General features: G+C 40.6%; 2 protein-coding genes across 5 annotated transcripts in view; one reads left to right on the forward strand and one right to left on the reverse strand.

The window, feature by feature from the left end:
• Positions 1–24,394, forward strand: part of dock1 (dedicator of cytokinesis 1) — a 261,452-nt gene that overhangs the window by 116,005 nt on the left and 121,053 nt on the right. For both annotated transcript variants that reach the window (XM_027132789.2, XM_027132790.2), the window contains exon 27: positions 2,167–2,262. In XM_027132789.2, the coding sequence (XP_026988590.1) occupies positions 2,167–2,262 (96 nt within the window). The remainder of the gene's footprint in view (positions 1–2,166; positions 2,263–24,394) is intronic.
• insyn2a (inhibitory synaptic factor 2A) overlaps positions 6,302–24,394 on the reverse strand; it is a 40,296-nt gene continuing 22,203 nt past the window's right edge. For all 3 annotated transcript variants that reach the window (XM_027132793.2, XM_047817043.1, XM_047817042.1), the window contains one exon: positions 6,302–10,374. In XM_027132793.2, coding sequence (XP_026988594.1) covers positions 10,191–10,374 — 184 coding nt within the window. In that variant the 3' untranslated portion in view covers positions 6,302–10,190. The remainder of the gene's footprint in view (positions 10,375–24,394) is intronic.

A 24,394-nucleotide genomic window follows, 5' to 3' on the forward strand; every position in this document is an offset into this window, starting at 1 on the left:
TGTGTCTCTTTGCCTGTGTGGGGGTGTGCTTGTCTCTGCTTGTGTGGGTGTGTCTCTCTCTCTGCCTGTGTTTGTGTCTCTCTCTCTGCCTGTGTGTGTGTGTGTGTCTCTCTCTCTGCCTGTGTGTGTCTCTCTCTCTGCCTGTGTGTGTCTCTCTCTCTGCCTGTGTGTGTCTCTCTCTCTGCCTGTGTGTGTCTCTCTCTCTGCCTGTGTGTGTCTCTCTCTCTGCCTGTGTGTGTCTCTCTCTCTGCCTGTGTGTGTCTCTCTCTCTGCCTGTGTGTGTGTCTCTCTCTGCCTGTGTGTGTCTCTCTCTGCCTGTGTGTGTCTCTCTCTGCCTGTGTGTGTGTCTCTCTCTCTGCCTGTGTGTGTGTCTCTCTCTCTGCCTGTGTGTGTGTGTGTGTGTCTCTCTCTCTGCCTGTGTGTGTGTCTCTCTCTCTGCCTGTGTGTGTGTGTCTCTCTCTGCCTGTGTGTGTGTGTCTCTCTCTGCCTGTGTGTGTGTGTGTGTCTCTCTCTGCCTGTGTGTGTGTGTGTCTCTCTCTGCCTGTGTGTGTGTGTCTCTCTCTGCCTGTGTGTGTGTGTGTGTCTCTCTCTGCCTGTGTGTCTCTCTCTGCCTGTGTGTCTCTCTCTGCCTGTGTGTCTCTCTCTGCCTGTGTGTCTCTCTCTGCCTGTGTGTGTCTCTGCCTGTGTGCGTGTCTCTGCCTGTGTGTGTGTGTGTGTGTGTCTGCCTGTGTGTGTGTGTCTCTCTCTGCCTGTGTGTGTGTGTGTCTCTCTCTGCCTGTGTGTGTGTGTGTCTCTCTCTGCCTGTGTGTGTGTGTGTGTCTCTCTCTGCCTGTGTGTGTGTCTCTCTCTCTGCCTGTGTGTGTGTGTCTCTCTCTCTGCCTGTGTGGGTGTGTGTCTCTCTGCCTGTGTATGTGTGTGAGTTTGTGTATGTGTTTCTGTCTGTATGTTTGTCTGGCTGTGTGTGCTTGTGTGTGCCTTTTATCTGATCTCTTCATCTGATCTAGTGCTCCAAATATCTATACATGTGTTCGGATTTCATTTCAAAGTGGGCGTGGCCTAAACTTGTGCATTTGTTTGTTCCAATTAATTTATTCCTATTCAGTTCCATTACTAATCTACATTAGAGTTCATTAGAGACGCCCCTCAGTAGACCTGAAGTGAAGCACTCTCATGTTTTAGATTATTTTCTCTCCATTTTGAAAGTAGGCTGCAAAGGTTCATAAATAGCAGGTTTTATAATTCACATGCATCTAGGAGTGTTATTTTAAATGCATTTCCCTACTGCGACTTCCACTTTCATGCCGCCAAGTGTATTTAAAAGAGGAAATTAAATAAAAATATCAACTGACTCTTACACACACACACGCACACACACACACATGCAGAGAAAAGCCCTACTTTGCTTTATTCAAATACATTTAGTCCATAGGGGGTCTTTCAGGTTTAAAATCCAGCAATGAGTCAAGACTGCAAATTGTAGTTTGTGTGAGTTTGTTGTACTTCCCCTGTTTGTGTTTCTGTGTAATTAAGATGCAACCCATCTCAATGTTGCTTAGTTGTTCAGGTGATAATTTGTTGGATGATGTAGTTTTGTGGTTTCAGGTTAGCAGTTTGTCTACCATGATGATGTCACCACGAGACATCTCTGGTGTGGATAATAAATAAATTAGCTATATTCAAATATTATTTCTCATGTACACAGAACACACAGCAAACTGCTTTACAACTGTCCATGTCTTTAAAAAAAAAACATCCATCCGATACTTTCAGTGTTGTAGAAAAGTTTAGAAGAAACGATGCTCTAGTCCTCTACATTCCCCTATATTCCCAGTTGAGGGTCTGAATGGCCAGGGGGGGGGGAATTAAACTGGAAAAATGTGGACAGATTCTGAAAAGCACAAGTCTGCAGCTTTTGCACTTAAAAAACAAAACAGCAGGATTTCTGTCACAAATGAGAACTTTTGTGCATCATTTTAAAGAGAATTCCACACTACAGGTTTGTAGAGCCTGTTTGAACAAGGATGCGTCACTCCATGTGAAGAAGTGGGGGTTTAAGAGATTGCTGAGGCGAGAGTACTCTAGAGACATTTGATTGACAGCTTTTAAAGCCTTGCTTTGAAAATATCTAACTGTTGTGTGGTATCCTGTGTGTGTGTTTATTTCTAGGGTCCGACTCAATGGCACATTCAGATCATTATGGAAAAGTTGTTAAGGACCGTGAACAGGACCGTGATCTCACTGGGACGTGACTCACCTCTCATCGTAAGTCTGACTTTTTCTTTTGTTACGGAATTTTTGTTTTCCAATCGGCATGATGCGCTAACAAGCCAGCGATCACTTTATTTCGATTGCCAAGTGATCCGTACAGTAACTAAGTACATTTTTTGGCCAGCCATTATGTCATCTCTCAAACTGTTCCGCTACCTTTCTGAAAAGCCATTAGCTGGAACCGGTTTTCTCTGACAGGCATTTAGCAGAGTTCGAGATCGTTGCTATCAAGCAGAACGGAAAAAGCTGGTAGGCTGCCGAGCTGTGAACTTTCATCAGTGTATGTCTGGAGAAGCCATATGGTGCTATGAAGAATAGGGAAGGTGTAGCAAGGTGGCAGGCATATGGAAGGCAGTGTGTGGACAAAACGTTTTAGATAACCTAAGGAGGGAAAAACAGATTAGTAACAAAAGGGTTTCATGTGTTAATATACGTAGTTCAGCAGGTTCAGATTTCTTCACATGAACCTGGGGATGTGGTAGTGACGTGACTAAGTGGATAAGTACGGTGACCCATACTCAGAATTCGTTCTCTGCATTTGACCCATTCAAAGTGCACACACACAGCAGTGAACACACACACACACACACCGTGAACACACACCCGGAGCAGTGGGCAGCCTTTTATCCTGCGGCACCCGGGGAGCAGTTGGGGGGTTCGGTGCCTTGCTCAAGGGCACCTCAGTCGTGGCCGGCCCGAGACTCGAACCCACAACCTTAGGATTACGAGTCAGACTCTCTAACCTTTAGGCCACGACTTGCACGACTAAGCTTTAGCTTAGTGGCTAAAGCTTTGGATTACTAATCAGTCGTTTGAGTTTGAATCCCTGAGCAAGGCCCTAACTTTCAATGAGATTAGAACGTAAGTCGCTCTGGATAAGGGAGTCTGTCAGATGCTGTAAATGTAAACCTGGCAGCTTCTTGGATGCGGTTTATACACAGTCCCTCATCCTTATGTGAAGTATTTTTCTGAAGACCGGTCATCTGTTCAGAGATACAATGGCTGAAGACCTCAGCTAAGAAATGAAGACTTTTCTGTAACACCTTCATCTATCTTCTTTATGAACTTCCCTGGTGGCAGAAGCTACTGTAGATCAGGTTTGTTCCGTAACCCTGCTTGGATTTTTGGTTCTGCGGCTAGGTTATTTCCCCTAAATAACGGATTTTCACAGATATCTCATGCCATTTTGTTTCTCTGTGGTCTAAAGCAATGACATGGTGCTACTCAAGCAGATTCTGGATCCAGATTCAGGTTAGTAACTGTACTGTCTGGTAGAACAGTGTGTAAGTGCCGTAGCTTTAGATTTGTCCAGCTCTTATAGATTTACTGCAAAGTGTATCATGGAAACTCCCAGATCTGTAGATAATAATGTAGCATATACAGGGCAGGGTTTTATTGTGTTTTTGCAGATATGAACGCACGCACGCGCACACACACACACACACACACACACACACACACACACACACACACACACACACACCACTGCTGCATTATCAGTGTGTTATTGCTAGCTGAACTCTGGTCCCTCTCTCTACTGCAGTCTCATGTCAATTACAATACAAATGATTCACTGCAGAAACACATTCTCATCCTCTTTTCTCTCTTGTTCCCTTGTGATCATTTTACTGTTTCACTCTGATGCGCGCGCACACACACACACACACACCAAAATATTGCACATTCTGTCAGTCGTGTGTTCATTAAAGCACACTGAAATACGTGTATCATTCCAGGTTACTTCTGGCTTCTTTAGATTCATCTTAATGTCCGGGTTTGTTGAAGAGCTGGAAAATAAACGTGGACAGAGACTGAAGTTGTTTGTTCTTGAATTTGATAATTTTTCTTTACTTGCGATTGTGTGTGTGTGTGTGTGTGTGTGTGTGTGTGTGTGTGTGTGTGTGTGTGTGTGTGTGTGTGTGTAGTTTTGCTGTTTCTCTAATATATTTCCACCCATGTGGCCTGTGGCTTTTAGTTTGTTGGATATAGCAGAAACTTCTAGTTTGTGTTTTCTTTGTACTCCCATTTCTCCTCCTGTGCATCTACCCTTCATCCCAAAACAAATTTTTCCTTTTCTTTTTTTCTCTTCGATTGCCCTCTAAATGCTCGTAGCTGTCAGTGACCCTGTATATCGGTGTATACAGTAATACACTGGTGCGTGTAAATCATGCTGCATGTTGTTTAACAGTTTGTGCAGATCCGCAATTCTTTCTGAGAAGAAGGATGAGTGGCACTTGTGTACCTAGAGCTTGGGGCAGTGCTGTTTGTTTAAAAGTGAGTGATAAAGAAGAATATGATAGAGCCAGGAAGCAGAGAGAGTTGTCTTTAGCTTCATAACTAATCAATGAATAAATACAATATTAATATACATTCATTCATTCTTTTTCTACCGCTTATCCGAACTTCTTGGGTCACGGGGAGCCTGTGCCTATCTCAGGCGTCATCGGGCATTAAGACAGGATACACCCTGGACGGAGTGCCAACCCATCACAGGGCACACACACACACACTCTCATTCACTCACACAATCACACACTACGGACAATTTTCCAGAGATGCCAATCAACCTAAAATGCATGTCTTTGGACCGGGGGAAGAAACCGGAGTACCCGGAGGAAATAATAAATAAATTTGGTTTTAAAATTTTTCCCCCTGCTCGGCACACGGTCTTACAGATTCCGAGCTTAATTTACACTTTATTAGCACGATTAGCACTTTCTGAAACTTTAAATCAAAACCTCACAAGCAATCATTGTCATCAACAAAGAAAAAGTGATAGTTTTCTTTCACACCGGCTACTTTTAGCGTACACACATCCTGTTTGCATTCATGAATATTTGATTACAAAACGAGGTTGAAATGACGCTAGTTGCGTACGGCTTTTTATTTATAACCCGTTAGCTCCTTCTGCTTCATGGCATCGTGTCATCACAGCACTGTCTTAGTGACGGAAACAAATCCTAAAATAAATATCCATACTGATGCTTTAGTTGAAGGAACAATTAATAACAACACTTCCATGATGCTAGCTGCTAACTGGGAACGTTGTCTGAGGAAAGTTCTAGAAACACCGGGGACAGAAGCCTTGTTACTGCTTATTATTCACTTTAATGCTTTCCTGAACGCTCTCTTCTCATTGTTTCCATTTAGCCAAGATGAAGAATGCAGATAAATCATAATTTCAATCTGAAAAGTTGAGCTAATTTTGAGCAGTAGTTCAGATTGGTGAGGGTTGATTTTTACATGGCTGCTGGATAAAGCATCATGCTTTCACTCTCGGTATGAATGCGGACAATCTTTAACCAGCGTTTCGTCTATGCGCTGTGGGGTTTAATATTTGTGCTATCTTCTTTGGTTTATATGTGAGGTGGCTTCGTTTATAGCGTTTGTGATATTTATTGATGTGTCTAGCTTGGTATATTAAGTAGTGCTATATAATAGTGTCATGTGACACGGACACTTTGATGCAGCTCTGTAAATTGTGTGTGTGTGTGTGTGTGTGTGTGTGTGTGTGGTGCACCTCTCTCCAATATTCCTCCTTGTCAGTCATCGCATTCAGATTTATGCAGTTTATATTCTCATTTGTCTTGTGCTATGCACGATTGGAGATTTTACATCTCTCTCTCTCTCTCTCTCTCTCTCTCTCTCTCTCTCTCTCAATCTCTCTACCCCCCCTCTCTCTTTTCTAACATTTCACTCTCTCTTTCTTTACTCACTCACTCACTCACTCACTCAATCACTGACTCACTCTCTCTCTCTCTCTCTCTCTCTCTCTCTCTCTCTCTCTCTCTCTACCTCTCTCTACCTCCCTCTGTCTCTTTTCTCACATTTCACACACTCTCGCTCTCTTTTCTCACATTTCTCTCTCTCTCTCTCTCTCTCTCTCTCTCTCTCTCTCTCTCTCTCTCTCTCTCTCTCTACCCCCCTCTTTCTTTTCTCACATTTCATGCTCTCTCTCTCTCCTCACATTTCTCTCTCTCTCTTTCTTTTCTCACATTTCACACACATACATACTCTCTCACTCTCTCTCTCTCTCTCTCTCTCTCTCTCTCTCACTCACTTGCTCTCTCACTCTCTTTACCTCACTCACTCTCTCTCTCACACACTCATTCACAACATGCAAACCTTTAACATGAAGTTCTGGGAGGGGAAAAAAGAAACCTTTAGGCTGTGTGTCAAAGCTCAGAGTTTTTATACGATTGCTCATACGAATACATTCATTAACCGTTACATTCCTCCCTTTGTAGTTATTCTAATGAGAATGAATAATTAATGCCATGTCTGAAATAACCAATTAACACCAGTAGTGTGTTACTTTGTGTGCTGTATGTTTTCGTCTCTCCGGAAGCTCCCTGTCTTGTTGCTCGATCACTTTCATGTTCTCCCACGCAGAAATTTCATGTTCTCTCCTTATCCTTTTTACACACTCGAACACCGTCTACTTTCTGAATGAGACTTCAGTGGGAGGGGACGGTCGAGAGAAGGCGGCTCGTGATCGGTTCAGCCTTCTGAGCGACGCTCGCTGCGAGTTCTTGCCTCGCTACAGGAAGCCGATTGCCTGATAGGATCTCAATGCATACCAAATGAAGTTGTGTATTCAGAAAACATCAGAGGCAGGAGTTCCTTGCCTTTTTAGCAGTTTTCCCCGGACCACTTTTCACTGTGTGGGGGCGGAATAACGAGGCGAGGCAGAAGGGAGGCTCTTCAATAAAACAAAAAGAAAGATTGCGGTACATATTACATACGTTATGCGCTATGGCCGTGTGAATGACTAACCATCAAAAGCAAACTGTGCTCTTGAGTGGATCATTAGCAAATCTGTAATTATTGCTGCAGACGTCTTCAACACACGTGTCTAGAAATCTATTTAAAAAGGAAAAAAAATGCTTACATTTCAGTGACAAAGAAAAACAAAATTTCCATCGCAACTTAACACTTGTTTATTTTACCTATCGCACATTTCCCTTTTTTTAATATTATTTGTTTGTTTCTAATAACTTGACCTGTATATCTTTTTTTTATCTCTATACTCTTATAGATAAAAGCCAAAAGTCCACACACATCGAGGCTAAGGATATAAACGATATTAACGATATACGATCAGATTTCTCACAACTTCATCCATATCATGTGATTATAAGACACAGGCTCTGAATACAGCCACAGACACACATTCAGTTAACTGACCAATCAGAAGCAAAATATCATCACTGCAATTTTCTGGGCAAAATATCATCACTGTTTTTCCTTGGTTTGATAAATGGGGACTTTTGACCCACTGGACTTCTTATCTAATGAAATAAAGTTAAGGAAACTTTCCGCTGATTCGTTTGTTTTCTGAAGTTTGACTTGACCCTGAAATGTGTGGAGTTAAAAGGCTTTAGCTTAGATTTGTCCCAGATTTTATGCATTATTTGTTTTTGTTTTATTTATTTGTGTGTGTTGTCCCGACAGCATGTTTATGACTAAGCTTGTTAGCACTAGCCTTCTGACCGAAGTATAACTTGCACATATGATATTACTTTTACTTTTGCTGACTCTTCTTCTTCTTCTACCTTGCAAGAAAAGCAGGACCGTAATCGCTGCTTCCGTTACAAGGCGAAGGCTTGTCATTTCTCATCTTCCATTAGCAACGAACAAAGAGAACTCTCCTCAAACCGAGTTGAGCAAGCGATCTAAAATCAGCGTACAAAGTACCATCTTGTATGATTTACGTATTTTCTTGCTTTTTGTGCAAGTGTTTGCTTTAGATCATTCACCTGAGCACGCAGGTTGCTGTTTTGAAAAGAAAAATATATACCAGTTAGTTAGATAGCTTGTTGCTAACAAAAGAATAAAACTGAGCTGCCATTCTTGGGTATTGCTTTCTGAAATACTTTTTAGCTGTGCTCTATGTAAGTGTTTAGATCATTCAGTAACGTTCAGTCTGTTGCACTGACCACACAGGGTGTTAAATGTACATCACACTTAGCTGGCTAGCTTGTCGTTATCAAAAGGTTTCATCAGACCGCATAGAGCCGGCGCACGGAAGTCGGAAATCCCATAAATCCGAGCTCTTACCGACATTCCCGCTTACTTCTGTAGTACAACCGAATGCAGCAGTAGACCAGGCTTTGTTTTTTTATTGCAGTCTACTCTTTGCTCATGACATGACCACACACACACACTGACATTACACCACTTCTCTATTTCTTTCTCAGGTTTTATTATTATGTATTAAATAACTTTTTGTTTTCTTTTTAAAAACAGTATAAAATGCACAATATTGCACATAATGAATCAATTGCACTTTTTTTTAGGTACAGATATCATCTAGGTCTCTCTTCACGCTATAGCCGAACTGCTCCGACGTCCGATTCCTCTCGTGTATACGATAACTCGTGCCGGATCAGATCGGGTGGGATAATGCGTTTATCTAATCTAGAGTGAAAGCTGGAGAACTCGCCGTCAGACATCCTTTAGAGTTCATGATTTAAATATGAATCTGTTTGCCCTTATAAAGCACTCTGGTTGTCTCTTTTCTCCATCATGCTGTTTGTGGCTTCAGAGACACTGTGACCAAAATGACTTCCTCCTCTTTCTCTTCCTCCTCTTCCTCTTTCTGGAGATGCTAATAGCCCTGGTTAGATATTCTGCCTTGTAAATGAATTCAGTGTTCTACAGTGCTATAGTGTAGCGATGTTATATAAGATAAATGTTGTTGTTTTTTTTTTGGAAACAAAAGCTAATATTTACATATTGGATTTAGAAACGTACGTCTCAGGTAGAAAGCTTGGCTTAGTTTAGGATAAAATAGTTCTTTGATATTATCCTGAAAATCGTTACCTTCTAGCTTAAACTAATTGTTACACACACACACGTATCCAGCTTTCTGAATCTGTAACCTGTTTCACACGGTGCTCGTCGAACACGTCTAAGGTCTGAGGTTGTTTCCTGCACGGCGCTCCACGACGGAGCCGAGGAAGGGAAGATGGAAACGGAACAGGCTTTTCCAACCTTCTGAACCTTTTTTTTTTTTTTTTTTGGAGTATTTTAATAATCCTGTAAAGGAAGATATATCTTCATACATTATATATTAGAAAATCTCATTTCAATGCTTGATATTACGAATATATAAAAATATCTGGTACTGTTTTTTTTTTTTGTTTGTTTTTTTTTTGTTTCCCTTTAAATTAACATCACAAGAGATGTTTAGAGCTCCTGGTAGAAATTAGATAAATAGCTGCTGAAGTTATTTTGTTTTCTTCTTTTTTTTTTGTCTGTAGAATAAATAAATGTCTTTCCATTTTGTCTAAATGTCTGTGTAAATCCAAGTGTGTGTGTCGAGTCCACTTCATCTGGAGTGGAGTCTTAAGTGTCTTTGTGCTTTGTCTTAATAATGAGACTCTGGCCGTGTCGATATTCATGAGGAATTATACTTTAGTCCAGGGAAAATGTGACTTTCCTTTTTTTTTTTTTCTTGTGAGAATGAGAGGCCTGAATAAATAGTGTGTGTGTGTGTGTGTGTGAGAGAATCTTGGAGGGGGTTTATGTGAATAACCTAAGCAGAGGTGACGCACTTGTGTATAAATAAATAATAGTTTGATTTAATATATACATTTAAATGCAGGACGTTGCAGCAGCTTAATTCAATCTGGTTTCTCACCTCGCTGAATTGCAAATAGAGCCGTTTCACACACTGGGCACAATTGGCCAAAATATTCTGCTTTTCCGAAACTAAATGAGGAAATCCATTTCCCAGGAGACTCCGTTTTTAATGTGAAGCAGACTCCAGCCAGGTTCAGTGTTCAGGATCCAACTGCTCCTCAGTTTTATTTTCTGTGATGTAACGATGAAAGTGTAGAAAGACACACGCCTGGAAAAGAGACAGATGACAACAGGGACGATGCAGAAAAGTGTGTGTGTCCTGCAGCGCAGTGTGTTCAGAGGAACCACAGTTTCCAGCGTGTGTGTTTCTTGGCCTCTGCTTTGGCCTTGCGCTTGGGCGTGGAGGTGTAGGCCTCCTGAGGGTAAGGCAGCGAGGGGAAGGACGAGTCCTCTACTGAGCACAACCTCCTCATCAGCGGCTGTAGCTTGTCCTCCTGCTGCTTAAAGTCCAACTCCACACTGAGAGAGAGAGAGAGAGAGAGAGAGAGGATGGAATTAAGAATGGAACAGTCTTTCTAGCCTTCCGCTGCATTTTTCTTTTTCTTTCATTTTTTTTCCTTTTTCTTTTATAATCCCACAAAGCATGATATAACTTCATACATTATTTATTAGAAAATTTGAATTTAATGCTTGATATCACACACATTTATATATATAAAAATATCTGGCTTTTTTTCCCCCCTCCTCTTTAAGTCAACATTATAGGAGACGTCCTGAGCTCTTGGACCTGATATCGACATTTGATAAATAGCTGCGGATTTTAGGCCATGTCCACACTAATGCGTTTTCGTCTGAAAACCTATATTTTTCTCTCCGTTCTGACCTCTCGTCCACACCGAGACAGCGTTTTAAGTCAACGAAAACGTAGCTGTCGGAAGACGCTCTCCAAAGCAGATAAATTTGAAAACGCCGTCTTCGCGTCTCAGTGAAGACTGTGAAGACGGAGGCTTTCGAAAGTAAATAAATGCCTAGCGGAAATGATGCAGGTCGGAGCATTACTCATGCGCAGTAGGGAGAAGTTAGCATTGTCATACATTATAGTGTGGATGAGCAACTTTTGGAAAACGTTTGAAAATGATAATGTGGGCGCGGAGCGTTTTTAGACGTAAACTCCGTTTTTTAAATATATCCGGATTAGTGTAGACATGGCCTTAGTTTTCCTTAGTACCCCCCCCTCCCCCCCACATTTTAAAAAGTAGATTGTTTATACCCATTATTTTTGGGACTGATTAAAGTCAGGCCCAGCATGCGGATTGTAAATTGGTGTGATGAAACCAGTCTGAGATACAGATGGACCGGCTTACACTAAAGACCTGATGTAGAGAAGTGATAATATAAATCTGCATGAACAAGAAGCATCATGAAGAACGTGTCAGAAACAGGAGGCTAAATCTTCGAGAGACCGAGAGAATCCAGAATCCGGTAGCTTAAGGGGCCGACATAAAGACCGGGAAGTTATTAAAATGAAAGAATATTCAGATCCCTTTCAGAGATTACGCACTTCTGTGTGGATCGCCGGTCCATATTAACGCACTTCTTCTGATACGTCATTGTTTCCATAGTAACAACCTTACGTCTTAGGTACTAGATCTAAAAATAAAGGAATTATATAGAGATGTTATTTAACAGGGAGAAAAATGGCGAATCTTTGACTGAATAAAGCTCTCTGTGAACATTTTATGGAAGGTCTTCGTTAACACTCGGGATGTTTTACATTGTGGGAAAGTCTTCAGGACGAAGGACTTGGCATTCGGACACCGGATGGTCTGTGACTTTGACGAGCTTTATTAAGTGTGTGAAAAAGAATAAAAGGGATGCTGGTAATGGAACGGCTTTAAAACAGGAGCTTGTCTTGTCTCGTAGGACATCTGACAGCATTACATGTAACTATAAACGGATAAAAACCTGGTGTGTTGATAAGTTACCAGATTGCTTTAGTCTCAGAGCAGTAAAACACCTCTGGACAGATGTTATTTGTTGCCCCCCCATCTCAATTTCGGGTCGCCCTTTCACGACTTCTTTTCCTATAACTGTTCAGTCCATCACGCTTTAACGGTTCCTGGAGCGAAAGTGAAAGTCAGCTCGAATGAAAATGAATTGCTTCTAGAAATGCTTTCATTTTTTTTATGTTCCTTTTCTTTCACAATCCAGATGCCTCTTATTTACTTTTACCAGATGAGGTTTTTATTTTCCTTATTCTGCTTCAGCTGTGCTTGTTCTTCCTCAGCGTGAACTCTTGACTCGAGTGTGTGAGACCGATGCTGTTTAGTTGTTCACGTTCAAACACACATGTAGCCAGATAAAACACTCGCGTACATATTTAGCAGATTTAGCAGTGACACCAGGGCCACTACTGAACTGTGTGTGTGTGTGTGTGTGTGTGCACTCTGGCTGTAATAAATTCTGTCAGCTCTGTCGCTGGTAAAGTGGTCCTCCTTTAGGAGGGGTGTGTGTAAGTGTGTGTGCGCGCGCGCTTGCCTTTTTGTTCCCCATCACGCACCACTGATCCCAGGCTGATCTTTATTTTCCCCACACACGTCTCCACCTGTTTTAGTCCTTACCCTCTCTTTATTGTCAGAACACACATTCACTCACAAGCATTCTGGGGTCTTAAAATTTATTATATTTATTATTTATATATATTTTTATATCCAGAGTTACATTTTATCTAACTTTATACAATTGAGGGTTAAGGGTCCTGGGTTTTAAACCTACAACCTACCGACATGTAGTCTGACACCTTAACCAGTGAGCTACTGCATCGTCTTTTTTAATTAAGAAAAAAAAATTGCTCCAATTGTTACACTTAAAGAAATGAACACGAGCACATTTTATTTATTTTTTCTTTAGGCTTGTTATCGGCTCGATTTGTACCTGAAAATCATGAAATAGAGTTTGGATAAAGGGTCAATTATTAGACCCTTTGTAATGACAGCATCTGGGTCTCGGTGACCTTGTGTCTAGTCAGGTTGAGAAACTATCAATCGTTTTTCTCTTCTTATTATACATTTTGCATTACATTTATGGCATTTAACAGACACCCTTATCCAGAGTGACTTACTGTACAACTGAGGGTTAAGGGCCTTGCTCAGGGGCCCAGCAGTGGCAGCTTGGTGGACCTGGGGTTTGAACCCATGACCTTCCGATCAGTAGCAACACCTTAACCAATGAGCTACCACATCCCCATTATACAGTGAACAGTGGTGGCTCAAGCGGTTAATGTTGATCGGATGATCAGGGTTCAAGCCCCAAAACAAAATCGAATTTTATTTGTCACGTACATACAGAGCAGTGAACATAACGACATGCAGTGAAATGCTTTTTGCATCTGTCCGGTATTCAAATATAAGGCATGCAATTTGGGATAAAAAATCGAACCAAAAGGAGGTAGATAAATAAAAAAGTATAAACTATATAAAAAGAAACTATATAATATATGAAATATGAAAAAACTGCCAAGCTTCTATTGTTTGGCCCTTGAGCAAGGCCCTTAACCTGCTCTGCTCCAGGGTTGCTGTATCATGGCTGATGCTGCTCTCTGACCTCAACCTCTAAATCTGGGAAATGTAAAGAAAAGTATTTCACTGTGCTGTAATATATATGTGACATTATAAAGGCTGCTACTTCTTTTAAATTTGCCCTTTAAGTGCACTTTAATAGCATTTTTCACACTGCACTTACCCCTGAGATATCGTAGCACTAAACCCCTGCTTTTAACCTTTGGTAGAGGTTAACCTGGGGTTCTTCGAAGCAGGATTAGCTCGGCTTTTCCAGTCAAACATGTACGGTGTTAGAACATTGGCTGTTAGATGCTTAGCAACAGACATCCAATCAGAAACTGGACAGCGTGTGACATCATACGACATGAAAACCGCGACGTAGCAACACACAACAAAACCGGCCCGGTAGCAACAGCCGCAAAACACAGAACATCACGGAATGGTGCGCTGTTATTTAAAGTAGCCAGACGGCGTATTTATCCAGTCATGGAAGTTAACACACAAATATGCAAATGAGAAGGTTAAGCCAGGTTTTAGGACCGTATAACATGAAACGACAGATTATGAAGAGCCATGATTAATTATTACCCCGGCTAAAGTATGAGCAGTGTGAAAGGTCACAGAAGATAAACCCAGGTTTCTGTTTACTCTGAGTTTACCGTCGTCCACGGAACAATTACAAGTATGAAAATTTCCATGTCATCATTTCAAATTTTCTTTCCGTAATTAAAGTCCCTTCCTCTGAAGCAGATACAGTATGACATCATGAACCGGACCGGTCAGTAACATGCCGGCCGAGCTCCGTTATGTTATCAAACGTCTCGTAAAGCCAGATTCTGATACAGCGTGCACACTCGTCTGTGGAAGGAATTCATTGTAGTGTTTTACGATTGGCTAATTACAGAGGACATTAGTGCGGTATCAGTAAATATTGAGTGATGGTGCGGCAAAGAACAGCACAGCGCTCTGGTGTTTTCTGTGTTGGCGTGAAGCAGGTAGGGTTGTGATGTGCTTGATATTTTTTTTTTTTTACTTTACCTATCTCACCTTTCTGAGAGGATACAGTCTCTGTCTGCAGCCTAGTGCAGCATGGACCAACCCAACACGGGCACTGGGGCACATATTCAAAGAATAAATTAATCCAAAGCCCCTCCTTCATTTATTTTTCATCAGATTGATTTTTTTTTTTTTAAGCTTTGAGTCATATTATAACCTGTCTAGTAATTAATGAGTCAGGGGCATATATTATTATTATATAAGAATAGCATGGCTTGTTTCAGTACGTTTCCATACAACTGTCTACATTGTGATTAAAAGTGAGTGATGTAGCTCTTTTTTTCCTCAGTGACATTGGTAGCTGCCAGCAGTGAGCTCCTCATATTAAATTCTTTCAGATTTTTTGTTTCATCATGCTACTTGTGGCATATAAAGATGCTGTAGTTCCTTCGCTTGATACTGTAGCCCCAGTTAGTTGCCTGCTTTGCTATGATCGTCATCTGTGACTCTGAAATCCGTTCATGTCCTGTCTTGTTTATTAGTACGACAGCGTACACGTGCTCTGCGTCCATCTTTGTCGTAACTCCTAATTTAATTTCTGACCAGAGTCTAGAAAGAAAAAGACGAAAGCGTTATCTAGGGATTTTTAATTTACTTACTCAGGAGCTCGACTCCGAAATCGGTAAATCGGTGTAGCTGCACAGAGCGTCAGGACATTAGCTTTAAACAGTTTATACAGGACATCTCAGGTTTGCTTGCACAAAGAATATATTGCATTGGGCATGCTAGATAAAAACAGAACCTCCAAATCTTTAAAGTCCTGATTTAACCACCGTTATGGAGTGTGACATGACAAAGAAATTCACTGCCGAACACAGACACAATTCCCATTTATTTACACATAAAGTTAGCTTGTGTTCAATCAAGCACACATTATTACCCAATCACAGGTATAGCGAAAAATGGCATAAGTTTGACCTCTAGCAAAGGATCTCTAATCGGTGTAATACACACACAGTTTTACATAACGACAGCAGAACTGAAAGACAGAACAACTGAAAGTGACTAAGGAAGTTAAACTCTGTCCTGACCTTGAGGAGAGGTGAGGAGACATGTTGAGGGGATAAGGACATGGCATTGAAGCCCCTGTCCACTTTTAATTGCTGACAGGAAGTCCACTGTTCACTAAACAGCAAATACGTCTCCGTAGTTTAACGCAGACCGGATTCTGGCTCACGTTATAGACCCAGGCAGCAGATTTGCTTTTAGAAAACGCCTTGCAGACTTCTCTGTACTTAACTAAGCAGCTCTTTATGTACGTGTCCTTTATTCACACTTTTGGACCCGAAACCTTTCAGTTCTTTCTGTGGAAACCTGTCACAAGCAGCTTTCATATCACTATTACAGAAAATGATCTACATTTAAAGAAAAATAATAATAATAATAATGCTTGAACCCTACACGCTGAAAATTCTTTTTATAGAATTGAAGTGAAATGAGTACGGTTGAGTAACATTTGGCTTTGATTTGTTTTCCTTATGAAACTAATCAAACCAGGAGCTCAGACCTGAGCTGAGAACTGATCCCACGTTACCTTCGCATTATTCTACAGTGCCTGGTTTTATTTGCCTGAAGGTATCACCCATGATATATTTCCAATCAGCACCAACATCATGAGATTTCACAATATAACTCTTACTTAAATACTGAGTGAATTGATTACACTTAATCTACATCGTTCGGTCTAGCTATACCCTATATAAATCCCCTAGTGTGTTTATACCCCAGTGAGTCCCAACGTCCTGTATAGGAAGTGAAAATGCACGGATCTACTGAAAAATCAAGTCTGCTCGGGTCTTCATCAGCGACCATTTGAAGACTCGAACAGGAAGGAATTAGTGTTTAGTCTGTAGTGAACTTAGAAATTACGCTGACCTGTTAGTTCCTCAGGAGCTCTTGGTTGCTCGATTCCACTCAACTACAAACTGTTGTAGAAAGGACATTATTTCCATTTACATTATTTACTGTTCAATGTCACCCAAATAAGGATGAGGTTCCAGAGACCTCCTGAGGAACCAGACTCTGATCATCTCAGGCAGTTCTTCCATGCCACCGTCTCCTCCGACCTGCTCGTTAGAGACAAACGTCAGAGAGAAATAATAAATCAATTTTAAACTTTGCGATTTTTATTCTCTCTATACTCATGTAGAGATTGAGACAATGTAAATTAAATGATTAGAAATTAAAAGTGCTATACAAATAAATTTAACTGAATTGAAGTAACACAAATTGTAGAAAATCCATTTTTTAAAAAAGAAAAAAAAAGAAACATTTTAAGATTAAGTAAAAAAAAAAATAAAAAATAGATGCTGTTTGGTTATAGAGAAAAAGTGCAAGTCATTTCCTTCGCATTCTGACAGCACATTTTATGTGAACGGCACCACAAAGCCGTTTAATACCCATATACCCCAAATCCCATTCCAATATATATTTTATAAGAAGAGCAATTCAGAAGTGGCTCAGTATATTTTAGACTTTTTTCTCCCATTATGGCTTCTCAACCGACGAATGAAAACGTTCTCACGCGACTGTTTTTGGGACTCGGAAGCCCGATAAACGCCTTCCGAGCATTAATTTTACAGCAAAAATGAAGTTCGTCCACTCTGCACTTTGAACAAGAGATTTAATAGGAATCCTGCTGAGCGTCTTTGTCTTACGCGCTCGTTCCAAACAACCTGAGACAGAACGACAACTTCGGCAGCCTGTCTAACGCCGGAGGGAACGCTCGCTCAGACACAAGGGGAAAAATGCAGAGATACACAAGATCTATTGAGCGCTCAGCACTTTTTAAGCATGTATTAGTCGGGTCTTCTTTCACGGGCCGAAGGCAATACCGCTATTAACAAATTAATCACAGCACAGACTCTTGTAATTATGCTCTTATCAATCCATTCATTCTCGCTAGCACAGAACGTACAGAGTGAGAGAACAAATCACTGATTATCTGCAGGAGACTGGAGTGGGTGTGAGGAGCCACGGCTTTAAGCAGCCTGCAGAATTCCACATCAGTGTAACTGATGATTATAGCTGTTTATCTCTGTGTGACTGTCCTTGTCCCACGACTGCCATTCTTCATGCGTCTTGTCAACGGAAGACAGGAACAGTTGTTCCTTCACATCAAACCGCGTTCAGTTCAGCCGTCTCGCTTCTGGAGATCTAATGGCGATGGGAGGGAACTACGTCACATGACATAAGCACTACATTCAGTTAAGCGTTAACGTTACTAAATTACTGCGAGTGGATTTTAAACAAAATTTCTGGTGTATTTCTGCTCCCAAGTCATTTGAAGTAGAAAGGAATACAAAGTACCCTGGGCATGATGTGAGAGGAACATTACCACAGGCAGTCATGTGATGTAGCAATCATGCCACAGAAACCTCTCAACAGATACCATTAAAAAATGTTTACATTCATATTGTAGGATACATCTCATTTCTCTCTCTCTCTCTCTCTCTCTCTCTCTCTCTCTCTCTCTCTCTCTCTCTCTCTCTCTCTCACACACACACACACTCACACACACACACACACACACACACACACACACACACACACACACACACACACACACACACACACACACACACACACTCGCTCACTCTCACTCAATCAATCAATCGGCCAATATCAATTGGCCAATTCGCACTGGACAAGACATCTCAGTAAAACAAGCAGAAGTGGGAGGGGTAACTCACTTTACGCACCACAGTAACCTCCTTGTCGTCATGTGCGTATGACGTCACTTCCTGTTTCAAGCGCCTCCATGCTTGCAAAACGTGCCAAAAACTACTTTTAAACAGGAAATGACGGAATTTTACCGTACATATTTACAGCGGGTTTTTTCGGACGGGATTAGTATTACCTGAGGTAATATTTCCGGACCTTTTTACAGAAGGTAAAAGTCGCCGTAATCTTTACTGACATTGTCCGTAATGATTACCCACATGGCACATTCGGACGGGACTAAAATCAGCAAGAAGCCCTGGTAATAATTACTTTACCCCCACGTCCCCACCTAAAACTAATCCCGTCCGAATAGTGCTATACTCACTCACTCATTCATACTCTCTCACACACTCTTACTTCTTTCTCAATCACTCACTCACTTACATTCACTTACTCTCACTTATCACTCACTCACTCATACTCTCTCTCTCTCTCTCTCACACACACACACACACACACACACACACACACACACACACACACACACACACACACCCACACACTCACTCACATTCATTTACTCTCACTTCTAATTCTAATCCGACTGTCATGCAATGCGCCATGCGATACACCACTTTATATTAACTGTAGTAGATTTCCTAAATGGAATAAATAAAGCAGGGGGCTTCAATTTTGTTCATTAAAGAGTTAAAAAAAAAATAAACAAATCCATCACCGTCACATTGAAAATAGTCATTTGAATACTGCAATGAATTCATTTAACAAGTGGATTCAAGCCTCCTCTTGAACAAAAATCCTTTCATGAATAAGATTAAAGCCTCCTCTTTGTAGATTTTCGCAACTGTTAGTTTTTTTGCTTTTGACGCAGGTTTGAACCCTTGGCTATTTTCAGACCGCTTTTTTTGCCGAGTGCACATTATTAAAGCATACGTGTGTTCGACAGAACTACCGCTTTGTTCTCTTTCGATGCACGTAGACACGTAGCAGCTGTTATGTGCTGCTCACAAATCAGTTGGTACGTCGGAGATGAATTTCAACATCAGATCAGAGTTCCTGTAACGTAGACCTAGCTTTAGAGTACTTTAGAGGTGAATGATCATTTGACAGCGGGTGCCTTATTCTTTTTAAGGCCTCCAGCATTGGCTAAACGTTGTAGCTTAGATGAGATTACAGTTCAGGCGCGAGTGAGTGTGTCACTTATAAGCCAAGGGGAAATCTTCACTTTCTGACGATACAGACTAACGACTCGTACTTACTCTACAGAGGGATACGGTCTCTGGTTCACAAGAAAGTGAAAATCAGGCTGAATGTGAACTTTGATGTAAAATTGCATTCAGAAGTGCATAGAAATTGTATGTTTGACCATACCCAATGATGATGTACTTATTCAACCAAAATAAGTGAGGAATGTTGGACACTTTATGCACTCCATGCTCACCGTTTTGAGGCGATGATGTCGGATGGGGAAAAAATCCAAAATGGCTAGCAAGACTTAGAAATCTTTAAATTAGCTACATATTACAAATTCACCTGATTCTACTAAAGCTAGCTGGGCCTCATTACACTCAGATGGTATTTTATGGTCATTAAGACTGCACTGACCTTCATACACTAGAGTAAGCTAATCTAATGTTGTCTAATAGTTTTTAGGCACAAACAACAACTCATTCCCAGTACCGCCGTATTTATGCAATGTAGCCTTTAAACCTGCCCGAGGATCTGTTTTGAGTTCTTCTTAATGTTGAATCTACGAGCAGGGTCATGACGGCAATCCTGACAACAGCAGTAAGTTTCCGAGGGGGAAAAAAGAGAGAATATTTCGGATCCCTGTACATGAACTTTTGCTGGACATTACATTTCATCTAAAGCTTGATGGAGATGGACAAGGCTGTACTGTTTCTAACGCATCTATGTTCAGCTTACAGATGCACATAAGATATGCATGTGAGTGAATCATTCTGCTTTCTGGGAACTATCTCTGTGACACGTGCGAGCTGACTCATAATTTTTTTTGCTCCCGTGAATATCACGCATGATATCGATTGGATGGGGAAAAGCTGCAGTGCTTTTCTAGAAGGTTAACGACAGAGCAGTTTTGTCTCGGAAGAATTCTCGAAGACGACGACAAACAAAAAAAAAAATTATAATAAAAATCTTTCCATATTTTCCCTTCTCTGACATTCCCCATTCACATTATTTCAGGAAAGGTTTGCGGAGCTGAACCTGGCATGTTTGAGTAGAGCAAATAAAAGACGTGTTAATGAAGTTTACGGTACAAAGGCTAAGAAAGCGCTGATCTTTGACACATGCCCCGTTTCCTTAATCTGTCTCGAATCGTTTTCACTTTCGATTCGATTCATTTATATAGCACACTTAACAATCCACATGGTCTTAAAGCAGATTATTTTCTAGTACAGAAACATAAAAAAATCTTACTATATATCATCTATCCTATCCCCAATGAGCAAGGCTGTGATGATGGTGAGAAGGTAAATCTCTGATGATTATGAGGAATCAGACTCTGACTCCTTGAGACGAACCTGACTCAGAAGGGAACCGCATCCTCACATTCGTTTCCAGACTCGACACGAGCCATAACGGTTAAGCATAGAGCGTCGCAGACGTCAGAACGTGCCGATAATTTCTTACCATCTCACAGCAGAGCATCACGGCTCGCGTTCGTGTCTGTCTGAGACACTCTTCCCTGCTTCACACCCACCACTGCTGTCAGAAGATACGAGTCTCATACATTTAGCTGTTTCTCAGCTGCTAATTGCACAGAGGAAGCTTTTTGATATTCACACGCATCCTCTCTAATTCCCTCTCAGCAGCATAGGACAGCTTGCTGTCACATAGAAGGATAAAGCAGATGAGGATGACATTCCTCTCCTCACACGATCACATTATTGTTCTCTCTGCATGCGCTCATGGCTTTATTTACTGCAAGGACACAAATTAGCTAACTGTTTCATATATTTTGGGATACCATACTTCATACATGACCTCGGGTTAATAGTTTCAAATTGTGGATTTGCTCTGATGATTGGATTAGATGACTCTGGTCTGAGTCACCTCAATAAAAATTAATTTCCGTTATTTTATTTTTGTAAATACAACGGCTTCCATGAATTAACCCTCAGGAGTCTTCTGTTTCTTATTAATCGTATTCAGCCCAAATTATACTAATAATAATTATGTTGGCTTTGTAGAAGCCAACATTCTGTTTTCCTATTTAAGCTTAGACAAAAATTTCCTAGGCTCCTAGGGCTTTCGAGCCACATGCACCAAATTCGGATATGTTGTAGACCCTGGTCTGACCTTTATTGTTCTTACTTTTCTAAGCGATCTGAGTACCGGTACTTCTGGTACCGGGTCTCAAAATGGCCTTTTTCCCCATAGACTCCCATGATAAACTTTGGAGATTTATAACTCGACAAGCTTTCGAACTATCTACACCAAACTTGACCAGCTCCTTTAGGGTGATACTCTGAGCAAGGTTTTAAATTGGTGTACCGACTGGCCTTCCGGTTGTCCCGCAGCCCTATAATATGCTAAATCAAAACACTTTTTACAACATGGACATGTGACATATCAAAACACTCAGATCAATGAGGGGAACTTCCTCATGGATATTCTGATGACGTCACGTGACGTCACATGATGTCACGTGAAAATTAAATGGACTTGACATATCAAAACACTCAGCACAATGAGGAGAACTTCCTCAAGAGTATTCGGATGACATCACATGCTCGTCTCCACTTACCTCCAAATGTTTTGGCACCCTAGCTTTCTGTCTATTTGCTTTCCAAAAGTAACACTGACCCTTGTGTCCACTCGCCTCCAAAAAGCTCCAGCCTTTGCGAATACTTTGTCAAATCTAGTTACTACTTCTACTACTACTACTACTACTAATAATAATAATAGTGCTTATGAAACACCGTTGGATCTAAATGAATAGTCCTTTGTTAGGCACAACGTATGAATGCAGTATGAACGCCCCACGTAGTGCTAGTGAATGTAAAAGCTCATTTACCTCATGTAAAAACTACATTTACAATGAACAACTCAGATTCTTTCCTCAGATCAGAGGTGGAAACAAAAGCCATATTTTCTCATTCATGTTGCTTGACCACGTATAGGACACGTATCCGATACAGGACGACACCTGAACAGTAAATAAAATCAAATCTATCAAATCTTATTCATTTTTTTTTCCCCCAGATACTTTTATCTAAATCGATTTAAAAACGAACGAGAGCGCGGCTCATTAATCCTCTTCACACGACTTGTATCGAAAATAATTTGTGACAAGTGCGTCCTCTTAAATGAGGAAATATAATTAGATGATAACTAATGAATTATACAGTTCTCGTGTCTTTTCATGCGTACTTTTGATTTAATCGCTTTGATCTCACGCTCGCAAATGAGTAAAAATTTGCATGACTGAATTCAGATCAAAATTTGCAGGAGTTGAGATCAGCATTCCTGTCACATTGCGCATGACTGATGTGGGGTCAGTGTAAAATCTTTAGGCTCATGCTAGTACGCTATCTATTTAAAGTCACGCAAAATGTTTTGAAATGTGAGCTCGAGGTGTCATGTCCTGACACGGTGGTCCACTTTGATCCTTAATACAGCCCTAAAGCTGAGTCAGATACTGAGTTTCATTTCATGGTAAGTAAAGACACACACACACAGTAATGTAAATGTTGACATTAGAACCTTTTTGTCAGTCGATTCATCGATTAAAGGAAGACTTTAGTGTTTTTAGTCCAATCTCGGTCTCATGTGTAGTGTACATGTGAATTTCACAAGGATTTTGTATTCGGACATCAAACCTTCTTCAACACTTTTAATGTCTAAAGGCATTTGATGAAGTACAATAATTCTGGACTGCAACCGATTTCACTTAGAAGTCTTACAAAGAGAGACACGGTAGAAGCGAAGTAAGCAGGAAATTAAATCCCTGTATTTTAGTTATTTAGACTTTTTCTGAAGGTTTCGTCGTGGGCATGTGTCATCGGGTAGAAACGGACTGTTAGGCAAATTCGATTCATGAGACCGGCTTTATGATTTTAATTTGACTCGATTCTCCTATTTGTTTTTTTGTTTGTTTTTTTGTTTTTTTGTGTGTGTGTGTGTGTGTGTGTGTGTGTGTGTGTGAATGAAATGTCTGATTGAATTAGAAATTGCAATGAGCAGAGGTTTGATATTGTAAAGCAGAAGGTACAACATGTTCACCATATAAAAATAAATAAATAAATGTAAATTTGATAAATTCTTCCATTAAGTTTATTTGTGCCTGAGCCAGTGAAAATGATGGACTGAAAAATTAGAGCTCCAAAGATGGCTAAAATGGCTGATTTTGTGAAGTTTGTCTGATAGCTGATAAAATCCTTTTCTTTTTAACCACTAGAGCATGGTCGTGTGCGAGCACCTTGTGTGCGTCTGTGCGTGCGTGCGGCTCTGCGCGTGTATGCGTGTGTGCGTGTGCGTGTGTGCGTGTGTGTGTGTGTGTGTGTGTGTGTGGGTTGCAGATATCACAGGATCCCCATGAAAGTTTCCACCAATCATGTAACTCTGTGGGTCAAATCCTACAGAATAACAAGGATCCAACTTTATTTACAAAAGCGTTCATGACATGATGCCCATAGACTTCCTTTAGAAGCGAATTCGGACATTCTGATTTAATTCACTTGAACATCCGTGAATTTTTCTATTTTTCCATATCAATCTCACATTCAGTCCAGATGTACGAGATGGTAGATGATGTCGTATAATGCTCGAGTATTGTTTAAAAGATTGCTAATGCTTTCAAACAAACAATATTTTTCTTGCTGACGCAGAGAAAATCTAGAATTATTTTATTTTTTCCATCTTTTTAGTTTTAACACAAGCTAGTCTACTAGTCATGTCTAGTAGTATCTGTGTGTTCTTGTATACATAACAAACATCATTTTAAACTGTATACAATTGCCAAAGCCTCAAAAAAAAAAATATATATATATATATATATATATATGAGATAGATATATATATATGAGATAGATACTTTTATTAGTGCCATTGTTAAGACCCTTTGAGATCATCTTTATCCCTAGAGTTGAGCTGTGTACTTTATGGATGACAGCCAATGATCTCTCTAGAAGAACAATACAATATCTCTGAAATAATTATACTATTCTTTTATTGAAGCTGGTCCAGGTGAAAACCAAGAGTGCATTATAGTCTTTTCT

This window comes from Tachysurus fulvidraco, chromosome 8 (assembly GCF_022655615.1).
Source record: "Tachysurus fulvidraco isolate hzauxx_2018 chromosome 8, HZAU_PFXX_2.0, whole genome shotgun sequence".
NCBI classification, from domain to species: domain Eukaryota; kingdom Metazoa; phylum Chordata; class Actinopteri; order Siluriformes; family Bagridae; genus Tachysurus; species Tachysurus fulvidraco.